The following is an 18,597-nucleotide window of genomic DNA, read 5'->3' as shown; positions in this document are numbered from 1 at the left end:
GTAGCGGCACGAGGGGAAGGTGCGAGGTGCTGGCTGTCCAGGACGTCACTTCTCTTACTTACAAGCGCTGGAAAATGAAAGGCATGATATTCTCCCTGCTAATTAATGATCTAAGTACTTGATGTGGTATTCATAGCATTCGCATCAGGACTTTTGCCAAAGGATGTGTTTTGGTTTGTCAGCGAGAGGTAAATAATTAAGTCTCCTTATTCCTGTTCTGAGCTTCCCAGCTGCAAGTTTGAAGAATAAATAAATAAAGACCACTCGGCGGAGTAAACGGGACTGTTTCACCCTCTGCCCGGCAGGCTGCCGGCATGGCAGCCTCCTACGCTCCTCTCCTACCCAGCCTGCGCCAGCGCTGACCGGCCATCAAGCTCCCAAAACTGCCTTGCTGGAGAAAGTCACAGCGTGATGGTCTCCGGTGGTCTGGGAGCGGAGCATCGCCCCAGGCTGCGGGCAGTTCTGCCTCCCCCAGCCCTGCCTCCAGGGCAGGCAGCATTTCTCCCCCCACCGCTCCCAGGGATGGGGCACGCACCGAGCCTTGCTCCCTGCAGCCCTCAGCAGACACCGCATCAAGCCCTGAAAGCACGACTGCCCAGCCAGCAGCGGCCGCATCTCGGCACGTGAGCATGCCGATGCCTGCAGAGGAGGGATGGGAAGGAAAGAGGAGGATATTCTCATAAGCAAGGCATGGAGTAGATCCCCCTAACCACACGGGATTACACGATGGGGAGGCACTATTACCCATCGCTGTCGAGAGCCCCAGCACCCAGCCTGGCCCCAGGTGGTGAGGAGCACATCTTTCCCGGCCACGCTGCTCCTTCTCCTCCAGTGCTATGGCCTTGGGACATCCTTAAGCTCTCCCTCTGGAGGAGCTGGGCAGCTAAGAGCTGGGCAATGAGCTGGATTCCCTTCCTAACTCCAGGCTAGCACAGGATGGAAAGCAAGGAAAGAAGAAATTGTATTTAAAAAAAGGGCAATGAGCTGGATTCCCTTCCTAACTCCAGGCTAGCACAGGATGGAAAGCAAGGAAAGAAGAAATTGTATTTAAAAAAAAGCCTCTGTATTGCATATTCTCTCCCTTGCTTCTGCCTTCCCTCCTTGGGTTTACTGACACGGTCCCATCCCCGTACTGTTGGAGACTGTCACCATCTTTAATGCACTGAGCCTTGGAGCTTGAAATACGTGAAACTGAACCACAGGGGGATAAGAAACTTGCCCAAGGTCACTCGAAAAGTGAGCGGCTGAAACGACAACCCAATGGCAGTTTCTTCACTATCTGCACAGTTTAAAAAAAAAAAAAAAATCTCAAGAGCTACTTTGCTATTCACCATCTCCTTCTTTCTAGCCTCTTCTCCCCTTTTCTATTTCCCTTTCTCACAACACCATCCCCTACTACCTGGACACTTGTATGTATTCACAAGCATAGTTACATATGCATTTATAAACACTGACTACATCATTTGCAGAGATTTGGGCATTCGATTAATGTAGCTTTTTTTTTTTCCTTTCCTCCTTTTCTTCCAGCTGGCAAATGGTCAGAGAAAAGATCGTGAAACTTTTAAATTAAGTCATTATTCAACACAGTCCACTAGCTTTTCTCAATAGCTCTGACGATGCAAATTGTTCATAAACGAACTGTCACAAACGCTCACAACGTGACTTGCGTAAGGGGTGCTGCGGAGGCCACATACTGGTGCCTCTGCTTCACGGGTCAGAGCATTCGCATCCTCACCGAGAGCCGAATGCCACACATTGAGCCTGCAATACAGCTCAGCCTCAGCACTCGGGGAGCATTAAAGCTCTCAAGCACCTAGGAAAAGCTGTTCCTAGAATAGCAAAATCCCTCCTGCTTGTCATGTACGTGGTCACTTCTGCAAGCTGATTTCCTCCTCTGTTATAGGGTACCTTCACCAGCATTTGCCACCCCTCTGTGTTTACATGGGGTCCTGTAAGAAGTGCTCCCTTTGGGGGGCCGGTGCCCCATCGCCCCATGGCTTTGGACAAGCCAAGCACTGTCCCTTTGCCCTGTTTCTCGCTCCTGCCATGGTGGTTAACCGAGAACATTCATTTTGCAATAAGGCTGGAAAACGCAACTTGCTGGAACTCAGGAAACCAGGTTTGCAACCCAAAATCTTCCATCAGCCACAGATAAATCACCTCTCTGATCCTCGGTCTGTCCATCTGCCAACTGGGCTATACCAAGTGCACCATGGAGATGTACTGGGGACAACAGGGTAGAAGAGGTGCCCATTTTACTCACTGTCGTGCTCAAAGCACTTGGAAACACTTGGCCACAGACTGCTCCAAAAGGCACAAAGCAGTGTCAGGAGGACACAGTTTGTTTTGAATGGCCATGGAAAATGATCCATGTTGTTACAGCCACCATGGGATGGAGTTATCTGGAAGATCTAATTAAACTAAGCATTTCCTGAGCAAGGGGGAAAAAACCAGAGCAGTCAGAAGGCACAGCAAATTAACCTACAGAGGCTGAAGAGGCAGATGAGCTCTCAGCTGGGTCCAAAAACAGGCAGGGAGATGGCAATGCGTGTACAACCATAGCCGGAGAGGAGCAGAGCAGGAGCCATGTCACCAGCACGACTTGCCACCAAGGGCTGATACCCCTAGGGCCGGTTGGATCAAAGCAAGCCTCTAAGTACTCCATCCAGGAGGAAAATGGTGAACCCTGATGCCAGGAGGCCACCTCCAAACCATGGGGTGGTGGTGGAAACCAGAAAAAGGAGGGTCAGCTCAGGATCTCAGCCCAGGGAGAGGCAGGGGAGATGGGGACCCAAGGCTGTCATCTCGGTTCCTCACTGCACAGGCTTGCCTCTGCGATGCAGCTCAGTGGGATGCTTCACGGGGCTCTGGCACCATTTGGAGATCAGCCTACAGGAAAGAGGGCTCAGAAGGGGCTCCAGAGCTGAGGAAAACCTCCCCACAGACAAAACACGAGCACTGGAATCGCCGGGGCAAGTGAGCAGGGAGGAGCAGTGCACGGGGGCCAAGCTGTGGTGGAAATCACATGCAACCAGGTAAGGAAGGCAGTAAAGCCAACTAATCAAGTCAAGCAAAGAAAAGAAGAGGAACAAGGAAAAAAGTCTTTTTATAGCTGGAAATCAGAAACTTCAGAGGACAATGTCCTAGAGGAAGAAGGAAAAATTCAAACTACCTGTATTTCTAACCATCATTGCAATGAACAGTTCTCTAATGAAGCCAGATATGGGGGATCCAAGCATAAGAGCCATATCATGGCTCTAATATCTCTTATGTGACAACATCACTCATGATCGTACCTGCCAGGACGGTCACGTGCTGAGTTATGGGGAGAAATCAGATTAAAGTCCATCCCTGCACTTTACATGTTATAAGCATCCTATATCTCAGGGGCTAGAGTACCGCACTTGGCTTTGCCTTGCCATCTCTGTTACAATGGGTTCTGGAGAACAGTAAAACTATGCAAGGCACTGTAAAGATAAAAGAGAAGGTCCAGGATCAAGGAGGTGGTACACAGCACCAAGTGTCAGTACTACGCACACCCGAAATCCACACCCCCTAGAGAGAGAAAGCAGTGATAGATCATTAAGTGAGATGGGATTGGGCATGAAACCATAAAGCAAAGCAGGAATTCAATTTCAGGACTGTCAAACTCACTTGTGGCACTGGGTGCGTTCACCTGAAGAAGGACGCTGTTTTCAGAGAAGAGCCCAGCGATGGTGAACAGGGCACAGCTGAAGTTTCCCCCCAGCCAGCCACCCCAGTCTGACCAGTCCTGATGATGGCAAGGGGTCCCTGGGGATGCCAGGGTTTAACTGACAAGGCTTGCAGCAGGACACAAACCTTCACTATGTGGGCATGAAACACACCTGCAAAGCACTTATTACTGGCCCAGAGCAGAGCACACCCAAGCTCGCTACAGAGGAACGTGCCAGCCGAGACCTGGAGATAGACCCCTCGAAGGTGTGGGTGGACACACCTCACTAAATCTTCCCTCAAGAGAACTTGCAGATTCAAGGCACACACTGGGATGAAATGCTGATTTCAAAAACCTGCGGTGAAAATGAAGCCTTTAGTCTATCCACTACAGCAAAACACAGCCAAGAACAAACCGACAAATGAAGGAATGGCCACATGCCCAGAGCGCTCCACCGTGTATCCAGAGGAGTACAGAAACCGTCCTTGAAAACCTAGTCTGCATGTGCACCATTAGAGTTTCTCAATTAGCAAGCCTTTCTGGCACTCAATGGGTCACTGGAGAAGCTCAAACAGCAGTACCGGAGCAGACATCTGCAGAATAATAGCTGTCCCTAGAGCACTGGGACAAAATACAGCTGAGCACTGATACCCAGCTGGATATAAAACCTCTTATCCCAGACTGTCTCACCTTCTGCTGCTCCCTCAAGAGCATCCCGTGCTAGACCCTGCAAAGGAAGCACAGCTACTTACTTTCCTGAGCATCCCACTGTAAAACCTACTTCTCAGAGACCAGCTTTCATGCTAATTTCTCCCGGTAATCATTTGAGACCGTAGCTGGTAGGTCTGGTCCCATTGCTGCAGTGAGTGCAAACAGATTCTGCCTTTATTCACAAAAACCTCTAGCCCACTCGCCCTTTTTTAAAAGCAGACTGGGAGCTCTTACCTCCGAATTGTCCTTAGCAGGGTTGACCTGGCCTCGTTGTGGAAGGTGATGATGACGCTGGTTGGCGGGAGGTCCTGGCGATAGTGCAGAGTCGTACACCTGGGGAGGGAGGAAGAGGAAAAGGCCGTTCAGGTGCTGGAATTCAAAGTGGGAGCCCGCTTCATTAACGCAGGCAGCAGAGTCCATCAGTAGATGGTCCTCCAGCCACTATTAGAAAAAAAAGTAAGAGTTTTTCTGTGTGAATCCTTTCTGAAGGAGTCCAGAAACAGCCAAGTAAGTCACTGAGGATTAACGCAGCAAAAAGAGCTTAACTGTCATTAATAGGAAGGGATGAGAAAGGAGGCACCCAGCTTGCAGCCCTTTTCTCTAACCACTGCTTCCCAGCTAGCACACCCTCCTGGCACCACCAGCCTCCCCCACCAACAGGTAGTGGGAAGATAAAGACCCTCCCTTTTTATATTAGTTAGGGCAACGCCACCTTCAGCAAAGATACTCCTCGCTGACGTTAGCGCGATGGGATCAGAAACAGGTCCGTCGCACCAAAGGCAAGGCACAGGTGAGGTGCTTGCAGAAGGCCAGCTGCAAGTCTTATGCTGCCTCGGTGGCTCTGTGAGCCTCACGGGGCTTTCGGTGTCATTCCAGAAGTACTGGGTTATCGTGCTGAGGTTTTTTTCTTTCTTAAATTGAGGCAGGGGCCCGAGCACTCTCGCACCCACCCGGCTGGTGGCACCAGCAGAGATAAGAGCATCGCTGCAGCTCCAGCTCCGAGCCGCCTCACACCCACCTCCCGAGGCGGCAACTTCCACCGGCCGTCTGCAAGGTAAGCCAAGTCTTGTTTCTAAATTGATTGTTTCCTTATTCATTCTGCCTCAATGGCATAACCTGCCTACAGGGGAGATTGGGATGTAACACCTTCCAAGCCAGCCTCCGGAAGGTGAAAACCCACAACTACAACCACAGCCCCTGCTGCCTCCTTCCCAGAAGGAAATATCGTAGACTCTGTAATTACTTTGACCTTTAGCTGATGAAATTTGTGACTTTTATAGACCGACACCAACATAGTCCTAGCTCAGGAAATCCAGATACACCTCTTACGTCTGTGCTGCTCTTTCCAGGTCCCTGTCCACCCCTGTGATGACCTTAAGATGACACACCAGTGGCAGGAGGGCACCCCGTGCCCAGCCTGAGGAGCTCCCCATCACAGCCATCATGCCCCTTCCCATCTTGGGTCACTGCCCAGGTGCAACCACTACCATCCTCAAATGAAGCCGGAAAGAGAACTGAGCAACCACTCTTTCAAGAAACCATCATTTTGCTCCCCCAAAGCTCTGGACCACGGTATCTGCAAGGTGAAGTAAAAACAGATGGAAAAATTCAGGTGGGGATGGGGAGGAGAAAGCAAGTAACGGTACCCAAATGTTGCTGGTTTACGCTATCAGCACGGCACGTTGCACCTCAGAAATGCCAAAATGCTTGAGATAGTATTTTTAATGAGGTTCTTCACCTTTTCTTTTTGAAATTGCATTTATGATTATTTACAAAGTGACCTAAATGAAAGGAAAAAAGAATGCGCAACAGGTGAAATAATTCCAAAGATAAGAAAAAACCCAACGTTTTGGGCGGGACAAAATATTTGCAAGCTCACACTAAATCGGTTGCTGCCTTCTCTCATCAAAACCTTTCCTAAATCCTGCCTCAACTTGACCAAAGTAGATTTCTCATTACTACCCTGTTCTTTCAGCATAGTCACCAGCCCCCAAAATTCATCACTCAATCAATTCTAATTCTAGGTCCATCCTCAAAGGACACTAAAGTTGCATGGCCACTCTGCACGCAGGAGAAAATTCAGTGACATTGCCCTGTGCAACACCACCCTCATTCATCAAAGTTACATCTCAGGGATGCTAAAAGCAGAGGGTTTCTGAATTACTAAACAGCATCAGGTCATGCCCCGAGCTGCTCGACTTGGGTCACTGTGGCCCCTTGCATCACCCAGTAACCAACTGCAACTGAGCTTTCCCAACCCGATATGATGAGAAAGAAGCTGCTGCTGGGCGCCTGGTTTGCCACGCTCAGGCTCAGCTCTCGCTGGCTTTGCAGAGCTGCGGGGACAGACTACGACGATTGCTCTCCCTGTGCCATTTATACACCATTATCCCTAACCGCTCCCAGATGCGTGTCCTTCCACCCACTTCCAGTGTGGCATCAGGAGGGGCTGTGTGGAGCAAACAAGGGAAGCTATTTCTGGAAAAGAATGAAAGGGTGGAAAATACAAAGTCATCAATACTTATGTTATTACAATAGTTAAGAAGCTAATAAACAAAGCCGCGGCGGATGCATGCTGTATCACCCACCAGTGGGCGTGCCAGGGATATTGCACGCTGGCTGAGCCTGCCAACGCTGTGACGAAGGCTCCTCGTGCGTGGCAACAACTTGATTTTAAAACTCCAGATGTCTACGCACCCGATAAGCCTAATTACACAACATGCATGAGGAAAACACTGAAACATCGTATATGAGCACCTCCAGAGCTTGGTCACTGGCTTTGTGACTCACCCCTGACTTCTGTCTAACGAGGTTCATCACATCCCAAGGACGGGACTGATGACCGCACCGCTGCCATGGAGCGGGCAGGGACCTGGCAGCACCCGCAGCCTCGCTTCACCTCTGCGACCAGCACTGCACCGCGGGTGGGACTCGCCTCCCCAGAAACCAGCCCACAAAGGGTTAGGCTGAGCTGCTGCATCTGCCGGGGCTCCTCCAGGGTCCCTCTGTGGCCCGGACTCTGCCCTTGCCCAGGATTTTACCCCTGGGCCCTTTCTTCAGGACCCCTCCCAAACTTTCCTCCAGTTGGTCCCTTTTTTTTTCCCTTCCCCCCCCGCAGTGTAACTGCAGCTAAACATCCTGGCTCCTCAGAAGGCAGATTTCAGTTGAAGCTGTTGACTACAAGTGTTTTTTTGGCACTGGCTTGGGTAATAAAAACCATAGCTTGGAAAAGCATTAAATCCAGCATGTCCAGGATTATTTTGTGTGACAATTACATCTGGGGTAATTTCAATTTAATACCTCACTGCAAGTGAAAATTGCAGCATGCAGCCCTAAAATTGCTGTAATAATGAAAATAAACCCGCTAAGAGCTGCCTGTGCTACCTCAGGCTGTCACTGGATAAACATTTTGTGCTGCTTATGGTATTTCATGGGTCACCCAATTGCCAACAAGAAAAAAAAAACCAAAAACAACACCCACAACATTTTCAGGAAACCAATGAAAGTTTGAGGGGTTTTTTTTAGATTGTTCCAAAAAAAAAAGTTAAAAAAAAAAGTAATAACTGCATTGCTTATGTTTGCAGTGTGTTGAAACTCACTGGCTGAAGTCATTTAAAGTTTCATGCTTTGAAACCTTGCAGCAGGACTGGGGAGCAATCTTAGCACAGCAAGTGCTAGCAGGGATGCTGCCAGGCTGAACTGCCTCAACATGGGCTGCTCCACCAGCTCACAGCATCTGGGGGGGCAGAGAAGACAGAAGCTAGGCTGGCCTGCCCTAAAAACCCCAGAGAGAGCATCCAGCCGGAGAAACAATTATTATTTCCTCCTGCAAACCCAGAAGCCAAACTTTCATTTGATGGGAAGTTTCACTTTTCTGTTTTAAGGTTATTTTCCATTCAAATTTGAAATAATTTCAGAAAGTTATGAAAGGGGCATTCTGGCTGCAGACACCTTAGGGAATCACCCTCAGAAAATCCCAGCCTGGGCTGGCTACTCGCCATACTTCCTTCAGGGTGGAAGGAGCAGCACATCTCATCTCCGTGTTCTCAATATGCCGTTAACAGCTCAGGAATAAATTATGGCACACTCGTTTGCAGGGACAGGGAGCAGACAGCCACGACTCTGCACTCATCGCAGGAATCGCAAAGCCCTCCCGCAAAGCCCCAAACTTTGGACACTCCAGTGTTCCTCACAGGCCTCCCTAAGTCCCTCACTCCAAAGACTTTTGTCTTGGGTTGCTTCGACCCTTGTGCTCCTGGTGAGCAATGGGGTATCACACCCTGGTGGCCTCTGCACACAGCCGCCCCTGCATCCCTAGAGGTCCTCCTGATGGGGCAATGCACGCCCATTCCCAAGGCATTTCAACCCGTTTTATGTTTAAAGTGGCAGGCTTAACTCATAGTGCCCCTCACCAAACCAAAGCCCACCTTGGAAACACTGCTACGCAGCACAACGGTAAAGACTAACGGTGGGAACAGAGATGGACCCTGTCCCTCAGCCCCTCCTAGTCCACCCCGGGCTCATCCAGAGTGTGTTTTCTCCTTGACACCTGCCAGCACGTGCCCACAGAGCTGTGCCGTGTCTCCTGAAACCCACCTCTCATGCTCACCCTCTCCTGTGCATTAACTTCCTTCAAGAGATGATTATCCTCACCCCCTCCCCCAGCTTCCCCTGCCAGGCTTCTGCTCATTTCTCTTTTCTGCTTTGATGGCCATTGCTTGCCAACAGCTCTGCTTTGAATTTTTAACGTTTTCCATGAAGTCCGAACTCTCCCTCAACACAGCTCACCACTTCCAAAGCGCTCTCTGCATATTTATTTCGAACAGCCAGCCGCATCAGGCAGAGCTACACCATCTTTCAACTCCCTCCTGGCTCCTCTCTTCTCCTTGGAAACACATGGGAGAGCAGTCTCGTCACCACACATCTAAACCAAGAGTATTTGGGTTTGTCTCCCCACTGCACTCGCAGGGCTCTCCCTCTCACATCAGCCCAGAGGACAGGGACCTGCCATCAGAAATAGTACGGGTTCACACCACCACACCACCACCAATGGACAAACCTACAAGCACACTTTGTTTCAGATGACATTCCTCGAGTCTGACTAGCTCTCCAAGCTTGATGACTCTCTTGAGCTTGAGTGAAGACACATGCAAAAGTCATGTCACAGCAGAGCAACTACCATGAGCTGCATGTTATAGACTTGGACGCTCCACCAGAAGCAGAGAAGTTGTTGGTGGAGAAAGGGGAAAAACATAAAAAGTCCTTTTAGCTCACAGAAAAAGTGAACTAAATTACACAAATCTCCACAGCAACTTTGAGGAAGAGTTAATACTCTTCCTCAAAGCTCTCAGCTCACATCCATGCTGGAAGAACAGATCTTGGCAGCCTGGTGCACAACTTTGAAGGGACTCAGCCAGTCAGGACCAGAGCAAGCCTCTGCTCCAGCCTGGCCTTGGGCTGGACCAAGTCATCCATGCCTGGGAGAAGCCTCTACAGCCCTGCTCAGGCTACACACCAGTCAGTCAACTACTACCTCCCAGGGACCTTGCTGTCACCCCAGACCCAGATGGAGAGACAGAGAGGCAGGGAAAACAGAGAAGAAAGACCAGAGATGCTGAAAACATGTCTGTACATGTTTTCGGTACATGTTGTCCAAAGCGACAGGAGCCAGTCTGCTTCTGGAAATGGGTGGCAGTTCAGGAAAGAAAACCAAGGAGAGCTTTCTTTTATCATTTTTCTTTCTTATCATGAAGACCATCTCAGCCCTCTCTGGGTTGAGCTGCTTCACCTAACTATTGCGGCTGGGCGTCCTTGGTGTAGTCACTGCAATTCCTCCCTCCAGGACCCCAGAGGAAACTGGAGCAAGCCTTGACAACCAACCAGGTGTGAAAAATTCCTCCCTCAGAGGAAAATGAAAATTACTGCCCTAGGGAGCAAGGAAGCCACCCTCCATAGGCAAGCAAACAGTCACCGGTGGGAAGGAAGAGATTAGAGCCCCAGCTAGTAGCAAACGTGCCCGGGCTCCGCACGCCTGCAGGGATGGCAGGACCTGCAGGCACCTTGGTCATAACTCTCAGGACAACCTCTCAGGGTGGCATAGCCCCCAGCCAGTGGGAAATCATTGTGCCTAAACCCTATCTTGGAGCTGAAGCAAAATTACAGGCGACTTCCACAAAAATACTGTAAAAATAGGGACTCTGGACACGTTGCGATTTAGAGCTATATAGCAACGTATGTGCCAACTTGTATGGAAGCTAAGGAGTTCATAGAGCTTACTGCTGGACAGGACTGTGCACTGTCTCACCTGACCTCTGGGTAACACGGTCTCTGGCATTTTTCCCAGTTAACTGTGCATTTCTTGGTTATCCATGCATTAAGCCCAGTGACTTGTGTGTGACTGCAGAGCACCTTTCAAAAAGTCATTACTTCATGCCCTCCAGAGATGGAAAATCCAAGAAGCGCTGTTCACATTACAGTCAATGCGTCAGTCTCATACGACAGTATAAATGGGATACGACAATTCAGTATTTGCATGTCGGGAGCACACAGAGGGGTCAGAGGCCTTCTTCACGACATTCACCTCCTGTCACCACCCTCAGTTCTTCTTGGCTCTCCCCAAGCCATCCTTCCTGCACATTACCTCAAAATATTTTGTCACTCAGCTTTGAGAGACCTTCAAAATCCTACTTTGTCTTCCCAAGATATGCCAGCACCTCCTCCTCCTTCTATGGGTATGCTTTTCACCCCCTCAATCAGGATGGGGCTGCCAAGCGGAGGACTGACCACGGTCTGCCTTGCTGCACAACTCCAGCACCACCATGCACCGCGTGCGCTGCCTGGCACCCGGGGCGGTGCCAGGGGACAGCTGCTAGCAGTGAGCAGGCTGCTGGCACATCTTGCACTTGGGGTTGGGTCTGGGACAAAGACCTACTGAGAAAGCTCTGGGGTTTCCTCCATAAAGCCAAGAGCTTTGATGCTGACCGCTCCACCAGGACACACCGCAATTTGAGCATGAACATTGCTGCTCAGAGCACATATGGGACCTTTGTAGCACGATAGGGAGAGCAGTGGCTGCGGGGATTGCCACCAGCTACAGACTCTTTTGCATCTATCCTGGTCCTGCAGGTCCACCTCGGGCTGGCCGTGACCATGGGCGGGTTGGTGCTACCAAAAAACCGAAAGGCCTAGAGCAAAGAGAGGCTGAAAAACCAGCTGGAAGGTGGAGGACTCTGGAAAGCAGCTGTGCCAAAAGGAAAGAAGAAGGGATGAGGAGTCAGATGTCAGCCGGTGATGCCACGTGATTGCAGGGAACGCCAGCTCAAGTTTGGCTTGCCAAAGTGAAAAATACCTTTCAGAAAGGTCGGTAGGATTTCTCTGTGCCGGACTGGCATGCGCCTCAGGTCTGCACTCCCAAAAAGGGACTGAAAAATCCCCAGGGTGGCATGCAACAGCCTCAGTGGCTGCTGGGGCAGAAGAAACGGGGGTGATCCGAAGTGAGGAATCCCCAGTTGAGCAGACAACTTGGGGGTGTGTAAGGGCTTGAGTGAGGGTGAGGAGGCACATCTGCAACAAATATTGAATGGTGGTTAGCATCAGGGCTGACAAGGAATTATTTAGCAGGCTTTAACTAGACGTAATTGGATACAACTGTAAGGAAGACCATGAGGAAAACACTGCCAGGGCACTCAACCAGTTCTGGCTGTAGATTAGACTCCCAGAGGAACCTGTCCAAGTCCCCACCTCTCCCCTCCGCAGCACATGCTACCGCAAAATACTAGAAAACGGGCAAAAGAGAAGAGCCGTCCCGAGGGCAGGAGAAGATGCAGCCGCTGATGAAAGAGGTCTTCTCAGCCTCTGTTCTTCTGAAGTCAATGTGCTACCATGAATATGATGATCACAGCTAGTGCTTGCCTGAAGGCAAGCAGCTCCAAGCCTTGGCAGGGGACCACCACGCACGCTGCCGACCAGGGCAGGGACCTGCAAATGGGAACCCGGGTTCAACTCAACTGCGGGTTGACCTGGGAAGGCCAGCCGTCTTGGGTTGACCTAGAAGGACATTTTACGACACAGCTTCTGGAAATTGAAACAGTGCTATATTTGGCTAGGGCACAATTAGTATTTCCTCTAACTCACTGACTCTTTCGGTCTCTTTCCTTCCTTATTTTCCCTGCAAGATAGGTATCTAAAAAATTAATCAAACGGCTAAATTCGAAGAAAGGGGGAAACGTAAGAAGGCAAAAATAACCTTCTGTGCACATGACGTGCTGCTGCCTGCAAACCTCAAAACTGACGAGATGATGCATTTATAATTTATTAATAATTTGCTGGATTTTTGTATTTGGAAAAGGGAAGGGGAAAAAAAAGAACCTACTGAAAAGGAAGGAGAGAATAGCATGGCTGCATTTAAAAACAAGTTAAACCAGATTGTGTGTCTTGATTTTCAAAGCAGCTCATGAATAATTCAGCCTTCTAGGGCCCTCCACACAGACTCAGGGTCTGTCTTGCTGCTTGACTCCCCCCACCCTTCCTTCCTCAGAACTAAGGCAAAAAAGAAAAAAGGAGCCAACAAAAGTGAAAAAAAGAAACCAAAAAAAAAAAGAACCTTCTTTGTTTTCAGTAGAATTTTAAATTGTGGCCAAATTTCTGACGCCAGTTTTACTGCAATACCAGAGCTGACATCAAAGGTTTTCACTTGGTGAAAGTAAAAGCAAAATCTGTCACCTTGCACCTTCCTGGAAAGCCACCAATCCTTTATTAAAGATCTTTAGAAGCCAGGACAACCTGAAATTACATTTCAGAGGGTCAGAACCACAGATGGAAAGATTCACTGGGGAGGACGCTTTCTGACCAGAGCTTCCTGGCACCACATGGCAAATCAAAGCAGAGAAAGTCCCCATCCCCACAACACCTCCTTAGTCATAACTGGAGAAGCACAAACCCAACTCCACACTGTCACAGCTCAAAAACACTTTAAGCACACAGGGATCCGGAGCGCTTACAGCAAAAATCCACACAAATAGCCCTGAAACATTGCCTGTGATCACCCTTTTGCTACAGTTGATGGAGTAGGACTTTAAGGCACTGGGTAGCTGAAAAAAACCAAACAAACAAGAGTTTGATGGAAGAAACTGTCTCATGGCCTTAATTATCAATAGTAGTGAGCCTCAGAGAATTAGTTCCATTGCTTACTAATACTCGACTTCGATTTCAGCCTACGCAAACATATTGGGTCAATAGAAATACCGAGACAAGCATGAAAGTTAAACAAACAACTTCATTCTGTCAGAATTACTTGGAGCAAGTTATCAAAGTAATCGATGGCACGTAATAACTATAAGACAAGTGGTCAATATGTTAGAGTAGTCAAAGGCAGAGGACGGCTCTAGCAGAGAGTTATCAATGGCACCCCGGGAATGCCAAAGTACTTGGTGATAAAGCAATGTCCATCATGAAGTCATCACCGGACCCCGGTATGGTTCAGGAGGACGCCGCATCGCTCTCCGTGGTGGGCACCAAGACAAGCAAGGCTTTCTCTTCCCTATAAAACCCCTATAAAAACCCCAGGATCCTCTCTGTCCCTTGCAGGGAAGGAAGCACGTGGAGTTTAAAGAGGAGACCCAATGCCTCCAAGGATTGACTGGTGTTGGCACACTCATCCTGAGGGCCACAGCTGGGGCTGCGGTCAGTCCTGGTCTCTCAGAGACCCCCATCCCTCCCTCCAGCGGGAAGCAGCCCTCCCGCGGCGCAGCAGCCGCTGCAGCGATACCACATCCTCCCACTGGCGTTCCTGCAGCCCCCGATGCGCGTTGTGGCATCACTTCCACTCCAGCACATCATTTGTTCCAGAGAAGTCCAACCTGTACTTTTCATCTGATACTCAAAATGACTTGCTTTTAAATACAGCCTGTCATTTTTAGACGACTAGAAGTCTCAAAAACATTTGAGATCTAAATGAATTTTTTTCCTTTTCAGGATGAGAAAAACAGATCTCTGTGGCCTTAAGTTTTCCTGTATTTTTACTTTTAGATTCACTGAGAATTTTGCTTTTGGTTTATCCTGAAATTGCTAACTCCTGGCTTTTCTTTTTCTTAAATAACCAAAGAACTGAAACACAGTCATTCACTCAGCTCTACCAAGCCCTGTCCACCCGCATAGCCCCCAAATTCAGGCTCCAGAGATGTCGCACTGACAACACCGACATAACCCAGGCGTAGGGAGCGGAGTGGATCCCACCACCCACTCCATCTCCATTTCCAGCTTCAGCCTCTTGAAGGAAAGCAGCGGTGCCCATGCCCGGATGCCGCTCACCTTGAAATGGAGCAGTTCATCCTCAGGGCACAGCGACTGGCAGGCCACTGTCTTTTATTAAATTCCCAGCTCTCCCCCATCCTGACAGGGACACGCAGAAAGATCACCGTGCCACAGACAGATATCTGGGGAATGAGCTTTTATCTCCGGGCGAATGTGTTGCAGAAGTGGAGCTAATTAACTGGGGCTCTGTTTTTGAAAAAGGTTAATATTTTATCACATGTCTTCTGTCTTGAGGAATAATTAGCCCTGGCAGTACTAGCTCTGCTGTTTCCCAAGGGACTGAGCGAGAGACTGGAGGCTGGAGAGAGACACGTGGTATTGATGGATAGACAGCATCTCAACCCTGGGCTGACAGTACATCTAACCAGCGGTTACTTCTCAACACAAACTAACCTGCCGTAGAATATTAACAGAGGCAAAACCCTGCTCCAAAGGCTGTACGTATTCTGCTTGTCCTAGTCTACACCTTCAGGTACAGGGGATGCTTTCTACGACTCAGTCAAGAGCTTCACGGCTCCAGCACCGGAGCACCAGTCCAAGCCCCTTCTCCCCAAGCACCGCCGTCGATGCCAGCTCTGGGGCAGTGGCTTCCCTCGTTGCTCCAATGCTCCGGTCTGCATAACAAGAGGGGAAACCCCAAGGGCTCCCCCAACTCTTCCATCCCAACAACAAACCTGTTCTCGTGGGGGGAACCGATGGCTGAAGCAAATTCCCACAGGGACTGTGGAGAAGAACGTTCCCCCAGTGCTTGCACAGCAGTCCTCATTGGGGGCTACAGCACAAAACATCTCTCCATGAGGCTGCTAAGAACAGGGCTGGGATGCAAGCAGCGTAAATGGAGAAACTAGAAAAGGACGAGGGAAGAGTCATTTCAGATAGACCCAGAACTATTTTGTGCATGTGTTTTTCTTGGCAAAACGCAATGGACGGGTGGGTGGGGAATTTCCAAAATGAAATCAAAACTGTCTCACAGGGAAACAAAACCAAAATAACTTAGGTGAAGGAAATTTATCACTTGGAGAGGGGGGAGAAACTGTTTTCAGCTTTTTTTTTAACTCTGAAACAGCAATTTTTGGCAAGCAAAATATCAGTCCAAACAAAATAAAGGTGTTCTGCTCCAGGGAAGAGACAGCTCAGATGGAGGCTGTGCCTGCTCCTGAGTGAGCTCCTTGGACTCTTCTCGGAAGGATGCTTGTCCCATCCGGATGTTCCTCCCACCCAGCGAGGCACTGTGGGGCTGGGACAAGGGACAACTTGGAGAAACAAAACACAGCACGTAGGAAATCTAATGTTACACCATGGTGTTTGCTGGAACAGTCCAGAGTCACCCTTGCTGCCAGGAGCCGGGCTCCGAGACACCGAGGTTCTATGGGCTCCCCCGGTACCCATGCTGCCGATCCCCTTTGCCCTGCAGACACCTTTTAGCCGAGAACACAGCTCAGGAATCGTTTCTGTTTGCTGTGGAGACAAGTGCCATAACTCACACTCCTAGCACAGCTCTTTCAGATATAACTAGCTTTGCCCTCCAGAAAAAAAAAAAAGAATAACACAGCCACTTAACTGACACATCCTCCTGCATTCAAAACACCCGCCTATACATTTCCATCAGCTCTGCATACAGTCTAGCTCACTCCTCAACTCCTTCCCAAGAGTCACCCTCATCCTTCTCACTCAAGAAAAAGAAAAGGAGGGGGAGGAATAGGACTGCAAATCCACCGCTGCAGAATAAGCACCATCACCTTTGCCATTTCCCTACAGCATCCATGATCGAGACACAACCAACCCTGCTCCTGAAGAAACACCAGCCTCCCCCCTGCCCCTGCTCCAGCATCCCTTCCCCGTACCATTTTTCATTGAAGCCCCTCAGCCTGCCTTTCTCCAGGCAGCCCCTTGAGATACAAAACCGCGGCATCGCATGGCGCTTCAGATCCTGCCCCACTTGGTGGTCGCACACATCCAGCATCAGAGCCCGTGACTCCAGGGCACATTTCACAACCTGGGATCAGTTGAGCTGTGGTCTGAAAACCTGAGGGAAGCCACTGCGCTGCCAGGGTGAGGAAGACGTAACACCTCGGAAGCCAACAGGGTGGCAGTCCTTTCACTGTGATACAGGTAGCCTGGCGGTAACGATTACCCTCCATTTCTGCCTAGGAGTTGCTTGTTGGCTGACCTGACCCACCACCTCCAACTCCAGGAGCTGGAGGGCACAGCGGCGTTGCAGGCTGCCGTGGACATCAGAGCAAAATCTGGGGTTGGGTTGGAAGCCTTGGCACTTGGAAGCCTTTCTCCTCCCCACAGACGTCTGTGCAAGTCCTACAGGGTGGTTCAGATGTCAGCGGGGCCTGAGGAAGACACTAACCCCCAGGACAAGCACCAGCAGAGCCAACATGGACTGCGGCAGAAGCCCCATCACATCTGAGGAAGGAAGAACAGGCTCTCTGGGACAAGTGGATGTTGGGGTGATGGTCTGGCCAGCAGTGTTGCCCAAGGACAGTCCCCAGCCCAGACACAGCCAGCCACCTCAGGGGAGATGCGACCTCTCTCAGTCCTCAAGTCCACCATAATCCCATTTCATGCAGCCCCTTTTCATCACTACTTCCTCCCCCTCCCCCTCCCCCCCCAATTAAAAAAACAAAAAGCTTCAGAAGAGGGCATTAAATAGAAAGAGATATTTTTAAAAGATCATTGCATTCATCAAGTTTTGTCCCCTGAAGCCACCAGCCTCTGTCTCAGAAGCCATCGGGTCTAGATGGCCTGCTCCTCAAGCCCTCCACCGTGGTGTCCCGCGGGCCACCAGACAACAAACATGGGGCAGCAAACATCACAGACGCTGTCATGCACTGGAGTGGCCACAGCCATTCCCGGGATGGGGACTTGGACACACACCAGCCGTTTCCTAGGACTGTGCATTTCCAGCCCATTTTGCAGCCAGTGAGTCCCCAGACAGACCCATCACGCTTCCTGCGTGAGCTCTCCAGACACAGTAGGTGCAGCTATCGGAAAAAGGCATCTTACCGACTTCTTACCAGGTGTCCCCACACCTATGCAAGACGCCAACTCCAGCAGAAGCAGGAGAACATGAAACACTGGTTTTTGCAGCACTAACACGGTCCAATGAATATTTTTCTCCGCTTTCAGGCAACGTCATGGAGTGGAGACTCCGTGGGATTTTTGTCTCTGAGTGGGAGTGGGATTTTTGTATCTGACCAAGTTTTCTCAAGCCTTAGAAAAGAGAAAAGTTTAGGAGTTTCAGTTCCAGCTTGAAATGAGGAGTCAGGATCACTTTTTTTGTTTCCCAATTTTTTCCCCAGTGTTCTCTGAGCAGAGGTCTGGACAGATCGCAGCCCTGCAGTCTAGGCAGGATTTATCCAGGACCTTCCTCTCTTCTATGAGGAAAGGCAAAGCAGACGGTCACGGTTGGTCTTCCAGCGAGTTCAGGTGTCCCTAGCAGGAAACACTTCAAATTATGGGTCCTATTCTGTCAGAGAAATGCATATAAACCAAGAACCTCTCTACTGGAAGAAGCAAAGTGGTTTTGGATTTACACAAACGTGAAGGAAAAAAATGTGGAGTTCTGCATGCACAGCATATTCTGAAATACCAGGGACTACGAAGTGCCTGGGAACATCGGGAAAACATAGGGTGCTGCTTACAGCCCAGCCTTTAGGGCTTTCTCCTTTGCTGATGTGGCTCTGGGCAGCTGACATGAGGACACTGCATCTTCACGGCAGTCTTGGATGGCTGCAGTGCTAAGGCCACCACATCTCGCACTGGATGCGCTGCAGAGGATGCGGAGTGGAAAGCAGGGCATGAGAACAGCTGCAGAGCCCAAGCAGCATGAAAAGCTGATACTGAAACACCGTGGGGACTGCGCTGGAGTC

The 18,597-nt window shown here is 49.9% G+C and overlaps 1 protein-coding gene across 1 annotated transcript in view; it reads right to left on the bottom strand.

Annotated features, from left to right (window-relative positions):
- The window catches only part of GALNT14 (polypeptide N-acetylgalactosaminyltransferase 14), a 100,025-nt gene that overhangs the window by 35,328 nt on the left and 46,100 nt on the right, over positions 1-18,597 (bottom strand). Inside the window, exon 3 of the mRNA XM_072858437.1 lies at positions 4,640-4,738. Within this exon, the coding sequence (XP_072714538.1) occupies positions 4,640-4,738 (99 nt within the window). The remainder of the gene's footprint in view (positions 1-4,639; positions 4,739-18,597) is intronic.

Source organism: Ciconia boyciana, chromosome 3, assembly GCF_034638445.1.
Source record: "Ciconia boyciana chromosome 3, ASM3463844v1, whole genome shotgun sequence".
Classification (NCBI taxonomy): domain Eukaryota; kingdom Metazoa; phylum Chordata; class Aves; order Ciconiiformes; family Ciconiidae; genus Ciconia; species Ciconia boyciana.
The sequence above is the reverse complement of the archived record's forward strand: the minus strand, read 5'-3'. Positions and strand labels throughout refer to the sequence as shown.